At 43.5% G+C, this 20,783-nt stretch overlaps 1 protein-coding gene across 1 annotated transcript in view; it reads left to right on the forward strand.

The window, feature by feature from the left end:
- ADAMTS17 (ADAM metallopeptidase with thrombospondin type 1 motif 17) overlaps nucleotides 1–20,783 on the forward strand; it is a 278,350-nt gene that overhangs the window by 188,542 nt on the left and 69,025 nt on the right. Inside the window, exons 15-16 of the mRNA XM_044283189.1 lie at nucleotides 12,876–12,996; nucleotides 18,120–18,200. Coding sequence (XP_044139124.1) covers nucleotides 12,876–12,996; nucleotides 18,120–18,200 — 202 coding nt within the window. The remainder of the gene's footprint in view (nucleotides 1–12,875; nucleotides 12,997–18,119; nucleotides 18,201–20,783) is intronic.

Genomic DNA, 20,783 nt, shown 5'->3' on the forward strand with positions numbered 1-20,783 from the left:
CAATCTTTCCATGACTGTATATTGGAAAGCAGGCTGTATAGTAGCTGACAATGAGTCTCTCTCTAACATCCAAACAACTTCCCAAATCGGCAAGGGGTGCAAAATGTCTCTCTGACTATGCACTACAGATCCCATGGAAGGGTGCAGATCTTCAAATGGATGGCTCAGCCGTATAAATGGGCACCAAAGCAATATACCCTCTCCACCAGCAGTAAGATATGTTGTGTGAGGCAGTGATAGGCCTCATAGCTGCTAGGGGAGATTCATGGCAGGAGTTTCTGTGTCTTCCCCGTCAGTCATCAGGTCTGAGGCAGCACCAGGTGACACAATCAGTCTGGGATAAGAGCCCAGCCCAGATTGTCAGTCAGAGAGAGAGTCTTGGTGCAACAGAGGCCTGCTGGAGGCTCTGGAAGGGTGGTCTCAGCCGGGCTGGCTGAGGAGCCATACTCGCTAGTGTGAAAGGGGCCTTACAGTTGCCATATATGAGCGATTACCTCTCTAATTGTTCTTGCACCAGCCCTTTGTAATGGCACTCATCAGTTTGTAGATTATTTTTCTCATAGGTGTTGCCCTTTTCTTCAGCATGCAGGGATGGAGAGTCCCTGTAGTAGGCCTCACACTACACAGGCACATGCAGCTCCTGACACTTCGGCTGCCTAGACCAGACTGCTCTACACTCCTGGCTCAGAGGGGGAAGGTCCAAGCTTCCTGCTGCACAATAACTAAGCTGTTCAGCTCTTCCAATCACATAAACGGCATGGGAAAGTACATTAACCCTTACTGGTAGACTAACCCTGTTAGCAGTGATCTGCTGGATAACTGCATACACTCCTCTGTTATTTCACATTTCACTTTTTTTTTTTACCAGAACTGAAAAGTCACTTTAATGTAAAATTTGTTTATATAGTTCTGGAAGACTTCAGGAAAATGTACCATAGCATTTACATGGAATGAATTAAAAGGGAAGTGGGATGAAAGACTGATGGATAAATTGCATTAGTTTTCTTAACCCTACAAAATGCTATTGTGAACTTAACAGGAACTAATCTAATCATCACTGCAACATTCTTGATCATACGGAGAGACATAGAACATGATCTTTATGATGCATGGGATTGACACCTGGGGAATCTATGGAAATCTGAGCGCCCCAATTTCAATGGAAATCCTTTATATTGTGAGAAAGGACCCACCAGACAGTATAGTAGTCACATAGACAGACACGTACCAGAAAATTAGGAAGTTCAATTGTCCAGGGTTTATTATATGCATGCCAAAGATAGCAACTTCCACAGGCTCACTGCAGCAACAAAATCTGAAGTTAAAGGCCCTTATTGTCGGGATTCATACCGGAAACCCAAAATTCAGTGCTTGTCACCCAGTTTGCAGATCCAGTTCATTTTGCATAGTGATAATTTTAGGCTCACACACTTTTCTTCTGCTTTCTTGGGCAGTTTGCCTTTCATCATCCACCTGGGCTCCTGTTCAGGTAGACAGGAGTATGGGAGCGACCTTCCCACCCTGGTTCCTCATTCACTCCTAAGTCCTGGACCCGACACAGTGACAAAGCATCACCAGTCCTAAATCCCCCCCCCCCCCCCCCAACAAGACAAGAAGCCTCAGTAACACATACCTGCCATCCACCACTTTACCACCTTATTGTGATCATTGATCCTCCATATACCTAAAATGTATAGTAGCCTTCCCCATATTATTAGTACTTCACATTGGAAAAAACAGTCCCTGACGTAACATCTGGCATCCATAAGGGTAAATCACCCTGTGAGGGAACGTTAATACAGCAACATGTGGGAGACATTAGGAACTACGTCAACTTATTGAGACGTTTCTGACTTGATTTCGGTTGACGTATTAACCTTGTTTGCTGTAAAAACCACAGTAACTGGGCCGACACTATTGTGCCTAATTCCAGATATTACTCCCCTGCTGCCATTGCTTTAACCTGTAATATCCTGGAAGTGCCTGTAAAAGGTGATCAGCACCGTAATGCATCCCCTATGCCATGACAGTAGACTGGATGAGTGTGATCTCTGTGGGAAATGAGTTAAGAGTCTTGGCTAGTCATCGACATGAATCCCTGTGAGGCCCCTCGCTATATCACCTTGATTACAGTAACATTGAACCTCCATTTCCCAGCTGGCCTGTGTGTACTTAGAGTATTATGGAGAGATGGTGTCAGCTTCCCTCATGTCATGCTCTGCTCTTCTTTCCTAGCCTGCTTCCTCATTAAATTAGTATTAAGGGGAGACCACCACCGTCCCTGAGCACCGCACTCTAAAATGGACACTGTTAAGCTCATTTTCTCCTATCTTTATGTTATTTTGACAGCTGAAACTGCTTACAGACCATTGAGTCTTGAATCACAAAGCCGTCTTTTCATCCGCTCTTAACTACCTTGGTTGTTTCAATGCCAGACATTTTGAGTTTTTTTGTTTTAGAGTCCCCAATGCATACCCTCCAAAATAAAGAAAAATAGTAACCCGAACATAACCGGCAAACTAAGGATGTTTGACCACATAGCATACTGCTCTGCATAATGCAGAGCCTGACACCACAAGTATGGGATGATAAGTCAAAGAGAACCTGTCAGGTTGAACATAAAGTCTGATCTGCAGGCAGCAGCAGAACGTTTTAAAACTAGGGGTTACCCACAGAACGTACTCCGGGAGGCTTTCCAGAGTGCGGTCTCCAGGGATCGTGATACACTATTGGTACCAAGGGATCTGAATGGCAAAGATGGTAACATCATGAGGATTATCTCCACCTACGACACCATGAATAAGGAGGTCAGAGCAATCATCACAAAATACTGGCCTATCCTTCTCATGGATCCAGGTGTTGCAGATGTGCTTCCCACACGCCCAAGCATTACTTTTAGGCGGGGCAGAAGCCTACGGGATCGCTTGGTACATAGTCATTACGTACGACCAACCCCTGAGGGCACATGGCTGGATCGCAAGCCAATGGGAATGTTTCGATGTGGGTCATGTATGGCCTGCGGTTATATCAATAACACAAAAATTAACATCTGCTCGGCAACTGGAATTAACTATGTCATCAGAGATTTCTGTAATTGTAGAAGTAAAGGTGTGATTTATTTGGCGCAGTGTACATGCCCTCTCGACTATGTGGGAAAAACTTTTAGAGAATTTCGTAGACGCATTTTGGAGCATGTCAATGATATTAAAAAGCGAAAAGAAACCCCGGTAGCTAACCACATCTGGGACTGCCATAGGGGGGATCCTAAATCACTCAAATTTGCGGCGTTGGAAATCATAAGACCATCCCCCAGGAGAGGAGACTGGGACCGCAAAATCCTACAGAAGGAAGCCGAATGGATTCATCGGTTGCGGTCCCAGTCCCCTGGAGGTCTGAATGAAAAACTTATCTTTACATGTTTTCTGTAGTCCCATAATTTGGGGCCACAGGGGTGACGTTGGAAACGCTCGTCATACTCCCATACACTCGATCCTATTTTAGTGGATAGAATCCATTATCGACACATAAAGTGTCACATGCATATTTATCTTAGGGGTGACCTGCATCTATTACCCAACTTACATCCAATTGAGCATCTGCTTTGCGTCATTCACATGGCATTGACCGACAATACACCTTTATATAACATATGGTAGCCTACCAATAAGGATGCCCTGTTAAAGTATGAAGCGGCTAGTACATGATAGGTGCAGTTGGCACCAGTCTGCGGTTAAATCGATCGTTTATGGGATTTATTTCATTAATAAGTCCAGGCCGTAATCTAGTTATGCACCTTGGCCCCTCCCCTTTATCTTGACTACGTGGGCCACTCCCCCTTATCTTGAAACATAAGGGTTAATTGTGAAACCGTCCCTTGGATACCCCTATGACCCATCTACAAACCTATGACCGGTATCGTGTAAAGTAAATGGATACTGGCACTGTATTTATGTAAAAGGGGTGGGTACGTAATGGTTATCTGTATGTCCCCGCTGGATTATGCGGCGGAGGTCCCCCATTGGCTGTGGATGGAGCGCACGGTCATCTCTGTGTGACGTGCGCTCCTCCTATCTACTTCCGGCGACGCACGGCTGAGGACGTGTGGCGGTTGGCTGATAGTGGAACGCACGGCCATTTTGACTATCGGCATGCGTTCCACCTGCTTTCTGATAGTTGGATCGCGACAAGTGACGGAGGACCTGGCGCCATTGGCTGAGGGTGGAACGCACGGCCATTTTATCCGTCGGCGTGCGTTCCACTGCCAGCTGGACAGCCGGACTATGATATAGACAGCAATCGTAGGGTTATCATCATTATTGTTTGAGCCTGTGCTGTCATGTACTATATGAGAGGAGGGGGGGATACATACAAGTGGATAATGTCCTCCGAATTTAGGAGGAAACTTAACAGGATTACTTTAACTTGACTGGCCACTCCCCACAGCAGGAGCATGTGATAGACACCAGCACCCTTGATTGGTCCTCTTTCAATTAGGACGGCCCCATCTGGCTATTTAGGGAAGGTTGGAACATATCACAAATTGGAGCTACAACATATTTTGCCCCCTGGAGGCCCTTCCTAGACGTTCACCCAGGACCGCAGCCTTGGATCCGTATCCAGTGGATCAGATAAGTGTATCTAACACGGTTTGAGAGTTGGTTTTTACTAATGCAACCTTGTGCGGAGTTTTCCTATATTTTGAGTGGATTTGTTTTGGGTTGTAACCTTCAGTTCAATGATCCATCTTCATGGATATCTGTTGAACACTTTATGTGTTTGATTGACTATTGTTTTTGTCCCCTGAGGAACCCCTTCAATGAGAGGAAGGGGGGAAACGCGTCGGGACACGTGATTGTACAACTGATATCTATCATACATACTATTACCCGGCTATCTATTTGGGATAGTATACCGAGGGCGTCATAAGGATAGACAGCATAGGCACGTGGACGGAGTGTGCCTACCATCAAGACACATCTCCGGGCTGAGGAGCTATAAAGGGTTAACATAGGGACAGTTAGTGTTATGGCACGGGTTGCCCTGACGCGTTCCCCCCCTTTCTCCCTCTCACATTGATCCACGTGTTCTATCCGGCTCTTTTTGTGTAAACTGTACTGTGTTTTTGTTGTGTTTTGTTGCATTAACTGTCCCTTTCCAGGGAAATTGCATTTTTAATTGACCACAATAAAGGTTAAATTTTAGGTAGTCGTACCTCGGTGATATTGATTAATTTGCTTTACGACTACTCGATTTATTTAGAGTTTGAGTTATACTATATTCATTGCCCTCATGGCTAGTTTTCTATCCGGTACATTATATACCGAGGATCTTGTTAAAGAAGCTAGGGATATTTTTTCAGACAAGGAGTTACCTGGCCTTTCCAATTCACTTACCTGTAAACTTACATTCGCAGACCTGTATGAGGAATACAAGAATAACATAAAATCATGGTGGGAGATTAAGTCCATCGAAAGTTACCTTGAGTACCAGATTGTCCCCCGAGGGCTACGGATAGGGATTACACCAGCAGAGAGGGTACGGTCACCTGGGTTACTCACCCTGTGGGAACAGGAGCTTACGAACAGCTCACTTAGACTTATGAATATATTGTTAACGGAAGAAAGGCTGTATTTTGAGAGATCTTCAGAAAAACTTAAAGGCCTTGTTGAATTGGCTATTTCCTATAAAACAGACCCGGACTTCAATAGAAGGGAGGCATCACTGCAGACGGCAGTTGAAAGGTTCCAGGGCCTGATCAAGGAGAGGAAACATAGACAGTTCAACAAGGACCTAAAAGAGTTTAAGGAGAATAGGGCCTACCAGTTTACTGGTGGATCCCAACCCCCCTCGGAGACCGACGTCTCCTCAACCGAACAGGAGTTTTCGGACTCTGAACCCTCACAAAACAGGGGAAGAGGCAATTATAGAAGAGGTCAGAGAAGAGGTGGAAGAGGCCGTTACAATAGTAATAATAAAAAATGGCCAAAAACGGACAACAAAGGGGGGAAGGGGGGCGATTATCCTCCCCGTGTACCCTCTCCATCCACTTCTGCGTCATCTGGCTCTATTCCCTCTCTTTCGTCACAGGGGAATTTTTTAGCCAGGGGGGGTCCTTACGACCTCCGCAACCGGGTCTAGGTAAGGCAAGTGGTAAGATCGTTGATGAATTACAGATCATCAACCTTTCCTCACGGACCCTTAGTACCATTGAAGAGAGTCTACTCAAAAGGGGCTTATCTTTTGTCCCCACGACTAGATTTAACCCGTTCATGTGGACCAAGGATTTAAATCTATTTTCAAGGAAACTTAAATGGCACAAATTCATGAAAAATAACACCAAAGCCACTTGTGAACAATTGGGTCTACAGGAAAGCGACTATGCGGATTTCAAAATCCTCTGTGATCTATTGGAGGAAGGTACACGAACACCTGGCCAGGGGCCGTTTACGGATCTCCGACCAAAAAGTAAGAGATCTCCACCTCCCATGAACTACGATCACATTGAAATATTTTTACAAATGACCACAGAGGAAATTGAAAGATTACCCGCTAACTCACCACATTTCCATAATCTTTCCGGCCCGGAAATGGAGGCTTTACGGGTGCTTGAAAAAGACACGTCAATAATAATAAAACCGGCGGATAAGGGCGGAAATTTAGTAATTATGGGTTATATAGAGTATAAACACATGTGTGAGCGCCTATTGAATGATCATAGTTGCTATCGAGTACTACCATCGGACCCCACAGATACCTTTTTGAAGGAACTGGAGAATATCTTGAAAGATGGCCTTTCTAGAAAGGTCTTATCGGATGTGGAGTACCGTTTTTTGTTGCCGAGCACACCCCAGATTGCCACCTTTTATGGCTTACCCAAAATCCACAAGGGCACCTCTCCACTGAAGGGTCGCCCGATTGTGTCTGGGGTGGGCTCGGTGACACAGAACAGTGGCATTTACATCGACCATGTACTTAAGGGTTTCGTGTCTGCTCTGCCTTCATACACCCGTGACACCATGGATTTTTTACGAAAGATTGAGTCCATCACCATCGAAACATCTTGCTCATTGGCTAGTATAGATGTAGAATCTCTATACAGTTGTATCCCTCATGACAGGGGTCTGATGGCGGTTTCTGATTTCCTTAGGACTAGGGCTGTCTCGCATAGATCACACAATGACTTTGTGTTGACGCTGTTGGAATTTGTTTTGACGCACAATTTTTTTCTTTTCGATACGCGTGTCTTCCACCAGCTCAGGGGGACAGCGATGGGGAGCTCATGTGCCCCGTCGTATGCCAATCTCTTCCTGGGCTGGTGGGAGGATAGGGTGGTTTTTCCAGACACACAGACCTGGTGGGTGGATAAGATCACATTGTGGACAAGATACATCGACGATGTGTTTATAATATGGAACGGGAACGATGAGGAATTTGCTTTATTCATAAAGGCACTTAACACCAATGATTTAGGTCTCTCGTTCACATCCGAGTTCCACCGCGAGTCTCTCACCTTTTTGGATATTAAGATCACTAGAAAAGGTGATAGACTGGTCACTTCCACATTTAGGAAAGACACCGCCACCAACAGCCTCCTCCATTGGGAGAGTCATCACCCCATGAGTCTTAAAAAGGGTATCCCACGAGGGCAATACCTACGTATGAAAAGAAACTGCTCTAATCATGACAGCTTTTTTCAAGATTCAAGAAAATTACAAGAACGTTTTAAAACTAGGGGTTACCCACAGAACGTACTCCGGGAGGCTTTCCAGAGTGCGGTCTCCAGGGATCGTGATACACTATTGGTACCAAGGGATCTGAATGGCAAAGATGGTAACATCATGAGGATTATCTCCACCTACGACACCATGAATAAGGAGGTCAGAGCAATCATCACAAAATACTGGCCTATCCTTCTCATGGATCCAGGTGTTGCAGATGTGCTTCCCACACGCCCAAGCATTACTTTTAGGCGGGGCAGAAGCCTACGGGATCGCTTGGTACATAGTCATTACGTACGACCAACCCCTGAGGGCACATGGCTGGATCGCAAGCCAATGGGAATGTTTCGATGTGGGGCATGTATGGCCTGCGGTTATATCAATAACACAAAAATTAACATCTGCTCGGCAACTGGAATTAACTATGTCATCAGAGATTTCTGTAATTGTAGAAGTAAAGGTGTGATTTATTTGGCGCAGTGTACATGCCCTCTCGACTATGTGGGAAAAACTTTTAGAGAATTTCGTAGACGCATTTTGGAGCATGTCAATGATATTAAAAAGCGAAAAGAAACCCCGGTAGCTAACCACATCTGGGACTGCCATAGGGGGGATCCTAAATCACTCAAATTTGCGGCGTTGGAAATCATAAGACCATCCCCCAGGAGAGGAGACTGGGACCGCAAAATCCTACAGAAGGAAGCCGAATGGATTCATCGGTTGCGGTCCCAGTCCCCTGGAGGTCTGAATGAAAAACTTATCTTTACATGTTTTCTGTAGTCCCATAATTTGGGGCCACAGGGGTGACGTTGGAAACGCTCGTCATACTCCCATACACTCGATCCTATTTTAGTGGATAGAATCCATTATCGACACATAAAGTGTCACATGCATATTTATCTTAGGGGTGACCTGCATCTATTACCCAACTTACATCCAATTGAGCATCTGCTTTGCGTCATTCACATGGCATTGACCGACAATACACCTTTATATAACATATGGTAGCCTACCAATAAGGATGCCCTGTTAAAGTATGAAGCGGCTAGTACATGATAGGTGCAGTTGGCACCAGTCTGCGGTTAAATCGATCGTTTATGGGATTTATTTCATTAATAAGTCCAGGCCGTAATCTAGTTATGCACCTTGGCCCCTCCCCTTTATCTTGACTACGTGGGCCACTCCCCCTTATCTTGAAACATAAGGGTTAATTGTGAAACCGTCCCTTGGATACCCCTATGACCCATCTACAAACCTATGACCGGTATCGTGTAAAGTAAATGGATACTGGCACTGTATTTATGTAAAAGGGGTGGGTACGTAATGGTTATCTGTATGTCCCCGCTGGATTATGCGGCGGAGGTCCCCCATTGGCTGTGGATGGAGCGCACGGTCATCTCTGTGTGACGTGCGCTCCTCCTATCTACTTCCGGCGACGCACGGCTGAGGACGTGTGGCGGTTGGCTGATAGTGGAACGCACGGCCATTTTGACTATCGGCATGCGTTCCACCTGCTTTCTGATAGTTGGATCGCGACAAGTGACGGAGGACCTGGCGCCATTGGCTGAGGGTGGAACGCACGGCCATTTTATCCGTCGGCGTGCGTTCCACTGCCAGCTGGACAGCCGGACTATGATATAGACAGCAATCGTAGGGTTATCATCATTATTGTTTGAGCCTGTGCTGTCATGTACTATATGAGAGGAGGGGGGGATACATACAAGTGGATAATGTCCTCCGAATTTAGGAGGAAACTTAACAGGATTACTTTAACTTGACTGGCCACTCCCCACAGCAGGAGCATGTGATAGACACCAGCACCCTTGATTGGTCCTCTTTCAATTAGGACGGCCCCATCTGGCTATTTAGGGAAGGTTGGAACATATCACAAATTGGAGCTACAACATATTTTGCCCCCTGGAGGCCCTTCCTAGACGTTCACCCAGGACCGCAGCCTTGGATCCGTATCCAGTGGATCAGATAAGTGTATCTAACACGGTTTGAGAGTTGGTTTTTACTAATGCAACCTTGTGCGGAGTTTTCCTATATTTTGAGTGGATTTGTTTTGGGTTGTAACCTTCAGTTCAATGATCCATCTTCATGGATATCTGTTGAACACTTTATGTGTTTGATTGACTATTGTTTTTGTCCCCTGAGGAACCCCTTCAATGAGAGGAAGGGGGGAAACGCGTCGGGACACGTGATTGTACAACTGATATCTATCATACATACTATTACCCGGCTATCTATTTGGGATAGTATACCGAGGGCGTCATAAGGATAGACAGCATAGGTACGTGGACGGAGTGTGCCTACCATCAAGACACATCTCCGGGCTGAGGAGCTATAAAGGGTTAACATAGGGACAGTTAGTGTTATGGCACGGGTTGCCCTGACGCGTTCCCCCCCTTTCTCCCTCTCACATTGATCCACGTGTTCTATCCGGCTCTTTTTGTGTAAACTGTACTGTGTTTTTGTTGTGTTTTGTTGCATTAACTGTCCCTTTCCAGGGAAATTGCATTTTTAATTGACCACAATAAAGGTTAAATTTTAGGTAGTCGTACCTCGGTGATATTGATTAATTTGCTTTACGACTACTCGATTTATTTAGAGTTTGAGTTATACTATAGAGCAGGAGGAGCTGAGCAGACTGATATACAGTTTTATGGGAAAAGATTCAATATAATTTGTATTTTATACATTTATATCTGTCCTCATTCCGGGCTCTGTAGTCCAGGAGACGGTCCTATCAGTGATTGACAGCCTTCCCTCTATGACTGTGTATACAGATCATTGATAAGACCGTCTCCTGGACTACAGAGCCCAGAATGAGGATGGATATAAATGAGTAGATTAGATGTTGTTCTGAATCTTTTCCCATAAAACTATATAACAGTCTGCTCAGCTCCTCCTGCTCTATAACATGCTGCCTGTAGATTACTTCGCATTTTCTTGGTGACAGGTTCTCTTTAAAGGGAACTTGTCATCCAATTTGTGCTGCCCTCACTGAAAACAGCATATAGTAGTGACAAACATGTTGCTTTCAGTGGTTTGTTGCCACCCCTTTGTACCCTTACTACAGACTGCTAGGAATTCATTCATAACTTCTAGTTGAAATAATAGAGGAATGGCACAACATAGAGCCATAAGAATAGAGGCTCCAGAATTGTTATTACATGAGGAATGCATGGAGCTATTAAAACAAGCATGTCAGGAGCGGTGACAGGTCCTCTTTAAGTGGTTGCAGAGAACAGGCAGGATAATCAAAGCAGCCTAGGCCTGCAAAAGAGTCCCTGCTGTCTGAGAAGAGTCCTGGTTATTCATGAGCTCCCTCTCTTCTCACCCACCAGATTGGCAGTTTTCTTCTAGGGAGAAAGCTAAGTCTACTTTCACACTAGCGTTAATATTTTCCAGTATTGAGTTCCCTCATAGGGTCTTAATAGCGGAAAAAAGGCTTCTGTTTTGTCCCCATTCATTGTCAATGAAAATGCAAATGCATTCCATTCCGTTCTCATACTGGGGGCTCACTGCAATGAGCTTTCCTCTGTTATTCTTGCTAGAAATGTATGCATAAATTGAGAACGGGGGGGGGGGGGGGGGGGGTACCACACTCAGACACTGTCCAATCAGTGTCAGACGGTGTAGGAAGGGACAAGGGGAATGGTAACACCTTGTTGTTAATTTATTCATTAATCTATGGGGAAGAGAAAGGGAGAGCTGACAGACGGTCTCTAGGGGGGTTTCACACACAGCATTTTTTGGGGAACAAAAGTTACATTTCCCTGGTGTTTGTTCACCCCGTTTCCCATCCCAATCTGGATACAAAAATGCTTTTTTTTCATACCGATTTGGTGGCTTTTTATTTTATTTTGGGTCAGTGTTTTTTGTTTTTCAAAACATAGCATGTACTAGATATGGTGTGTTTTTTCTTCTGGCATTTTCCCTATCATCTTCTCTGTAGAACAGATATGGGGCTGTTTTGGGAATAAGACCCTTTTTTCTAATCTTGGACACCTTTAAAATGTACCTGAGTTTTCAAAAATCTTCAGGAGCTGTGTAAAAGCAGTTCTGTTATCAGGCTCCGGATCTTAGCTAGCTCTGACACGACCCCACTTCTTCCCCACTGTCTTCTGTGGCTCTGTTACTATGACAACAGGCAGTGGACCGCAATTTAGGTGGAAGTGAGACCCCTAGTGGTCATAACCGTTTTTTTCTGGTGGATGCAGGCATATTTTTTATATGAAGGGATTTATAAATTTGGTAGTTACACCATTCTCTAGTAAATGAAATGGAATTGTGTGTAGAGTACACACAGTACAGTGGCTCTTTAATCTACCAGGCCTTGTGGCATCCACACCTATTGTTGCTAGCCCTCACTCAATACTATAATAACAAAATAATTTCTCTCCTCTATCATTTGCATAAACATTGCTGGATCAGTACCATTTTTATGTTAAACATAAGTAATAAGAATTTTTGGAGAGGTCCTGCAGTGTTCACTCTGGCCACTAAGCCTAATAATATGTTGAGACTTTCTGTTCTATAGAGATCACTTCTCAGTAATCATTTCATTATTATCACAGGCAGGATTGCAATGACAGATAACACCTATGTATAGATAAAACAGAATCCACCATTCACAATAGGTGATGGTCCCAAATTATCTTACTCTCCCCCCTGTGTAGTAACTTCTGCACAGGTCACAAATCATGCCTAGAAAGATTTCACTATCTGGCTTTAATTAGCACAAGAAACATAGGTGATACATTCCCTTTAAGACCTCATGGACGCGACTGTATCCGTTTTCGCGAAAAATCAGCCATGTGCATCCAGCATTTTCCCCTTCTGCAGGTCGGTCCTGCACTATGTCACCAATGCCTAATCTTGTCTGCAAAATGGACAAGAATAGGAAATTGAAATTGTATTGTGGAATGGACATAGGGATGTGAACAGCACACTGTGTCGTCCACATCTTCTGCAGCTCCATTGAAATGAATGTATCTGCATCCAATCCGCAAAAAATGCGAATCGGATGCAGACTGAAAATAGGGTCATGTGCATGAGGCCTAACTTAACAAGGCTCCTTTCAGTTGTCCGTATGTCACATTGTGCATCTTCCAAATAAGATCCATTTCTAACAGCTTATCTTTTTTTTAGAAAATCGGCTGTGATGGGATTATCGGTTCAGCTGCAAAAGAAGACCGTTGTGGGGTCTGCAACGGTGATGGCAAGACCTGCAAAGTTGTCAAAGGGGACTTCAACCACACCAGGGGGATGGGTGAGTAAGTAACACGGATGCTGTCAGCGTTTGATAGCCACCTACTGTTTAATGACACATTTGGGGAGATTGATTTAAAAAAGTGCAAATATATATCAAACCTTTCTCAATATTAAACTTGTTACAATTAGTTATTGGTAATCCAGTACACAACAGCAATATAGCAAATGTGAAAAGAAAGGTAGATATCCGCTACACAGACTAATAAAAGTAGCAGAGATGAACTTACGGTCTTTATACATGAGTTAGTCGATGGCCACCAGTTACAGGATTTCTTCCACGAACATGCATGTAGACTTACATCAGCCGAACAAGCTTGTTCAATAGGGAGACGGAGAAAAGTTGCCACCAGGCACCACTGACAGTGACCTATGGCCCAGGATAAGGCTGCTTTCACACAGTCAGTGTTTGATCAGTGACCAGTGTGTGTTTTAATAGCTGCATGCATTCCCCATGGAATAAAAATTCTGGAGCAACTATTCTATGGTGTGCCGTTCCTTATTCCTGTTAGATGTTTATGAATAAAAGTACTAGCTGGGTGTTACCAGTTGTGGGGGGGTCCAGCGCAGTCTGCCATAGCCAGCCCTGATTGGACAGTGTCTGGTAACACCCAGTTATACCTTTATCCCTAAACTTCCAGCAGGAATACTAGAGGAACGGCACAACATAGAGATATAAGAAAAGATGCTCAAGAATAGTAATTTCATCTTAGCATCTTAAAGAGGCTGTGTCAAGTTCTCAAGTTATCCTGTGGATAGGGAATAACTAGATGATCACTGGGGGGGGGGGGGGTCCGATCACGAGATTGGTGGTCCCATTGCCCCCATTCTGATGGAGGGACAGGTCGTGTGTGCGCACTGTCGATCCATTCATTCTCTATGGGAGCACCAGAGATAGCACAGTACAGCGATGCCCATCTGTTGACAGACATTTTTTAGGTTTCTTTGCAAACTTTTTCACATGAAGCATTACTGACTAATTCTCCATACATCACTGGATCTTCTCAAAGAGAACCAGTACTCCCCTGTGCTGGATCTGTACCGGTGAGGGACAAGAGCCCAGAAACAGGGCTGTCTACAGCTATGAGCTAACTTGCATATATTTCCCATGGAACTTTCTCTAAATTAAGTTTCCAGGTCTCTTCGATGACAAACAGTACTTAGATATTGTTTTACAAAGTTTCACAAGTGCATTATTTTCCAATATTCAGCCAATCCAAATCTTCACCAGCTTAGAAGTAGTGACCGTATCAGGTATCTGCTTGTCACATTGTGACTTTATGAACCATTTGTGTTCCCCAGTCAGCAGTAGTCATTGTAAGAAGGTTTCCACATGTGTCATGACAAAGCCAAAGACCGTTCCCAAGTGTTTCACATGTAAGAGCGGTGTGGTCATTGTGTGGTGCCTCTGCTTGGTGTTTGGTTGGTGTTTCTTTGGGAGTTGTCATTTTTACAAGAACTGCAAAGTGTCAATGGTTTCCATCACTTGTGTACGGCAATTAACCCCTTCATTCCCAAAAGCAAAGTACTACAAACCACTGTACTAGGCAGAGTCTACATTTTCCTGCTTAGTCACTCAGTTACATTTTCAGACTTCGCAGATGGGATGGAAAACCTGCCTATGATATCAGTAGGAACAATTATCGCTCAATTGCAAAGAAAATACAATCACATGTTCAACAAGTCTGGACAGACGCCAGCACCGGCCTAATACCCCATGCAGAGGGATATCTGATAAGACTTTGGATAGTTTCTACAGTGAATGATGAATGTTATTATTTCATTATTATGTCATGAAGATGTGAACACATTGCTAAGAAATGACCCATATATTAAATATCTTGCCATATACTGAGACGCCTAGGTCATAGCAGAGTGTATAGTAAATGCTTGCTGGTAATGAAGGGGTTAAGACGCTTCCTTTCATAATTGGTTGGTCATGTAAATAACAATTTATCAAAGAGTTACTTCAAAGAGGTAAGGATTAGGCCGTATGCACATGGCTCTTTTATGGGTCTGTAGTCTGCTTTATACAGAGGCACACAGCTTTTTTTTTCTCATATTCATATTAAAGGGGTTTTTCACCCCTCAGGGTCTTTTGGGTAGGTCCCCCAACATGGCTGGATATGCAGAGGGAATCATACTTACCCAATAGCCGCCACTGGGTTCTGTCTCCTTCGTTGCCCCAGCGCCACCGAAGCTGTCCCTTCTCCCTGCATTAACATCCCAGTTTGAAGTGGGTCACCTGGCCACTGCAGCCAATGACTGGCCGTAGTAGTGACGGGTTCCCCAATGCGTCATGTCACTGAGTCACTGGACACATGGAGAACATGTCACATTTGCGGCCAGTCATTGGCGTGAAACTGGATGTTGACAGGGAGAGAACTGCTTTGGCGACAGGGGAACGAAGCAGCAGGGATTAGGTAAGTATGATGCCCTCTGCAGGTCTGGCCACATCGGGGGTCTACCTGAAAGGCCCCTCAGATGAGAACAACTCCTTTAAGTCCATGCTAAGACAAAGTGTGGCGTGCCATATTACAGAGGTAGTCTCCTCCAGACGCTTAGAGGCCCCATATGGCAGCCTAGGGGTCCATTAGACAGATGAGCCCTAAGTGTTAAAAAGAGTTAAAGTGCTGATTAAAAAATGAACAGTTCCAAGCTAAAGAATCTGTTATCAAGTCACAATTTTAATTCAGAAACAAAAAACATCAATTATTATATAATTTTGCACTAATAACCCCCACTCCATCGGATTCAAATGATGAGGTTTAATTGAAATTGTATAATGTTGGAGTTTAGCTATCACATGGTTGTGTGTATCTACCAACTAAGTAAAAGCAGGTCATTTACATATGGCTGACACAGGGAATAAAATGTCATAATTACAATAGTAACAAGCTGCTAGTGCCAGTGTAGAAACCTTACTGTAACAGTCACTACACCTGCCGGGACTTTTCCTCTTTAACTCTTTATAGCTCATATCACATTTACTGTGGGTCTCTGGGCAATATCATTAGTAAAGACAGAATAGTCATTCTTGTCCTCTTCGTCAAATCAGAACACACAATTGAAGAAACACTTTGATGAATGTGTTTTTAGTATCTGCTTGCAAGGTATTGTGATTTTGTACGTGCATGCCTTGGCCTATCATGGAAGTCCCAGTGCTTCCTGGTACCAATGAACACACTGTTTGTGTCAAAAAACATTGTTGTGATGTCATCCTGGGCATAAACCAAGATCTGACCTCTCCATGGCGTCCTCTTGAGTCCTTGCTTAGTAAACTTAAAGGAACTGCAGCACCATCCCTCATGATGACAGACGAAATGTCAGACTGTCTGGCATGAGAACATTGTCAGCATCTCATTGCCAAACCCAACATCTACAGACTGTTTACAATGTAGCAGCTCTCACGCATGTTTGGTAAGCCTTTGTGATGTCATGTATTTGTTCAAGCTTTGCTAGACTACAAAACAGTTACAAAATAAATTTTATGCTGATCTTGGGCTTTTGCTCGGGCTGACATTGACTTCCTTGTGTGACCTCTTCTCGTGGGCAAATCCATTGGCTATCTGCAGGATTTTGATGGACCTTTTGCTGGTTTTCAGGAATGGATTTTTTTTGCCTCCAATAAACTTTCACATGATGCACATGTTTATCCATATATTGTCTATTCAAGTATATAATATGTTCCCTGGGTTCTTCATACTGGCCATACATACTGCAGACAGTGGTCTTGCGGTTTCCCATCAATAGACCAGATCTGGTGGATCACTTTTTGTGCACAAGTATTTTATAATCAGCATCCTCTTCATTATTAATCGGAGGTGGGCAAAACATATAAGTAACGTACAGAGTATTTGAGTGCCCTTGCAGGACAGATGACAGGTCTCAGATCTATGCCCAGGGGCACTTTAATACCCTGTTACCAGATGATCTGTCCTCCAACAGATCCTAACACAAAATAAATCAGAGGAAGAACCAATTAAAAAAATACCAGCATGGGAAAACCTTATCACTCAACCTTAGTACCACTAAGAACTGAGGGTTGCAATGCGAAATCTGAGCTATTGGCCAACCAAGTTCAAGACCCTATAGATTGAGACAAATGAGAACAATATGTGTGGCCCGTATGTCTTTTCCACTGTAAGTCTCCTTATTTTCATAGAATGCATGCCAACTAATGTACATTCTTCTTCCTTGTTATATTGTCTCTATCATGCTTAAAGAGTATGCTCACTTTTGAACACAGTCTTACATTTCATGTATTGATATAATCGTCATACAACATTCATGAACTTTGTTGATACATTGTAACACTTTTATTTTCCTCATAATGATACGGCCAGAGCTGCAGTCACAATTTAAGAGGTTGATATTGGTGGAAACAGTTGACAAGTTCCTATAATGCATCAGGACAGAAGATTGTAGAGGGCCTGCTGTAGGATTAGGCTAGTGCTACACGACGACATGTCTCGCGCGACAATAAGTTGCGCGACACATAGGGCACAACTACACTGCAACATGTGTCGCATGACATTGATGTCGCACCAATGTCGCGCAACTATTTTTATAATGATAGTCTATGGTGTCGCACTGCGAAAAAAATCCATCTTGGATAGATTTTTTGCTACTATCGTGTCGCAATCGCAGCATGTCGCAGTGCGACACCATAGACTATCATTAGAAAAATTGTCACGCCACATTTCTGCGACAAAACGTTGCACGACACATGTCGTCGTGTAGCCCTAGCCTTACACTTTCTTGACTGCGGTTGATCAGAGCAATCAATTAGCAGATACTGAACCAGCAAAGAATTGTGGGAGTTTCAGCTCTGAAGCCTCCAAAGTGTATAAAGCAGCATTGGGCTATAATACATACTATTGCCCTCTATCCCTACAACATTCATAATGCAAAATACTTGCAGTTTTACTATGTTTTTATATGTAAATTATACCTATATGTCAGCTGTAAAATGATGTCCAAAAGTGAGCGTACACTTTCAGCATTTTATAGCTTGTTCTAGCTATTACCTTATACAGCCATTTCACATTTCAGGTGTTCTTGGGGCTCCATCAGTGCTCTATGTCCAGACATAGTGAGTTCACAGTTTTCATTTCTTTGCAGGTTATATTGAAGCCGCTATCATTCCCGCGGGAGCAAGAAGGATTCGTGTAGTAGAAGATAAGCCAGCACATAGTTTTCTGGGTAAAATATGTTGATATCTGATCATGAGAACTAGAGGCATCAGTAAAACATGACATCATTGTTACTGGGAACCAGCAATCATACGGCACCTATTCCATGGTTTTAAAGTGATTCTCCTTGAAAATCCGTCAGAGAACTTGTCCGGTAACTTGGTCTCCAGCGACTCCTGTGTTCTTCTGAGTAATAAAAGCTCTATTATGATCACATTAAACTTGATCAACTTTGATTTGATCATAATTGAGAATAGATGATGGCTAAGGAGAATGCAGAAGTCGCTGCAGACAGGGCTGTCAGATGAGCTCTTTGACAGATTTGACTAAACGGCAAAGGGAAGCTTGCTATGTTCTGTGATACTTAGAAGCTGCAGAAGCCAAACAGTTAAACATTTTTAATAAAACATAATTGTAAAAATGATTTTTATCCAAAAGTACATGTATTTCAGTCCATAGACTTTAAGCAGCAGAAGTCTGAAAGAGGGGTCCTGGGAGTGTACTGCTAAATCACATAATGATTGGGCCACTGATGAGGCATAAAAAAGACAGTTACAGTATTTTTTCTTATCTATCATCCATATTTATGAAAGTCACACTACAGAATCTCATATAAACCTCCTCACCTTACTGTTTTGGGAGAACTTCTTGTACTGGGTGTAGGTATCTGTACTCAGGGTGGGGTCGGCAATGACAGACTTCAGCAGAAACAGCAGGTTAAAAAGTTCAAACAGTTTATTTTCTGGTACTCAGCATAACTAACAAACAGCATCTAAGTGATAACTTCACTTGATGGGGTGAAGCTGCAGCACTAGCGCTACATAAACAGCAATATAAACTCCGGCCCATCTGGGCACTTCCTAGACAGGTTGTCTCTATCTCACCTATAAAGAGCAGTTCACACGCAAAGGGAATCAGGCTCCAACAGCTGGCAGAGCAGCTAGCTTCCCAGGCTTTCTGACCCTAACTGACATTCTGAGGTCTCTTTTATTGCCCAGTAACGATCCCAGGGATCATCTCAGGCTACAGGAAATAGCCGTTTTGGAAGCGTGTGGACTGGCAGATCCCTCTACCAAACCTACCCACCAGTCCAAATGAAATCCAGCCCAGAACAAAAACTAACAGACTAGAACAACTGGATTTCATTTACCTCACCCATCTGAGGGCTCCGGGCGAAATATACACGCCTTCCAGCACTTTACCATACACATTACCACATGGGTATTAAATGACATTGAAGCAAAACAATGCAAATGTTTCTTGGAATGAAAATGGCTTCAGATGACTTGACATAGCACTTGGTAGTATTACGATGTAGCATATGGAAAAGGTGTTATAATTAAAATATAATGTAGTTTATACAGTGCCTTGTGACGGTATTTACCAACTCCTTTTCTTTTTCCTGTTTTGTTGCATTATAGCTTGGAATTAAAATTGATTTTGTGGAGTTTGTATCATTTTAAGTTGCACAACATGCCTTGTAAATGTGCAAAATATTTTTACTATAGCACCAACAATGGTTAGGACAAAAACTAAAACTGTAATGTGCATAAGTATTCACCCACTAAAAGTCAATGATTTGTGGAGCCGCTTTTCGGTGCAATTACGGGTGCAGAAGTCTGGGGTATGTCTTTCTAAGGCTACTTTCACACTAGCGTCTTTGCTGAATCCGGCAGTGCTCAGAAAAAATGCTTCCGTTATGAACGGATCCGGTTGTATTATCTTTAACATTGCCAAGACGGATCTGTCATGAATTGAAAGTCAATGGGGGACTGATCTGTTTTCTATTGTGTCAGATTGTGTCAGAGTGGAATGGATCCGTCCCCATTGACTTGCATTGTGTGTCATGACGGATCTGTCTTGCTCCGCATCCTATGACGGAAAGAAAACTGCAGCTTGCTTTGGTTTGCTCTCCGGTATGGGAATGCAATCAAATGGAACAGAATGCTTTTTGGAGCATTCCGTTCTGTTTAGTTACGTTTTGTCCCCATTGACAATGAATGGGGACAAAACAGAAGCGTTTTTCCTCGGTATTGAGATCCTATGACGGATCTCAATACCGGAAAATAGAAACGCTAGTGTGACAGTAGCCTTAGCTTAGCACATCTAGAGACCTAGAGACCGGGCTCCAATTTCTGCTTCAACTCTTTTAAATTGTGTTGGTGTACATCATTCTTGGAGTCATGCCTCTGATTCTCAGCTAGATTGAGGTCTGGGCTTTGGCTAGTCTGTTCTAAGATGTTTTAATTTCCCCCCTTAGAACCTTTCACTGGCCCAGATTTACTAATCCTAAAGATGGAGAAAACATTTTTATCCCTGCACCAGATTTATCAGTGGCTCAGGCTGGATGATAAATGTGGTTCAGGGATAAACACTTTTGCCTAGCTCTACACCAAGTATTGGCTTACTTTGAGACAGAATTTAAATTGTGGCACAATCTTGGTATAAATTGGCACATCTTAGGCCATGCCCCCTCTGCACAAAGCTCTGCAACTCCCCTTCAAGCAAAACTGTAGAACCCCTGGTTACACCAAACTGCACTAATTTGAAACACATTTTAGATAGATTTTAGGTGCAGACACATTACTAAATC

Source organism: Bufo gargarizans, chromosome 2, assembly GCF_014858855.1.
Source record: "Bufo gargarizans isolate SCDJY-AF-19 chromosome 2, ASM1485885v1, whole genome shotgun sequence".
Lineage (NCBI taxonomy): Eukaryota > Metazoa > Chordata > Amphibia > Anura > Bufonidae > Bufo > Bufo gargarizans.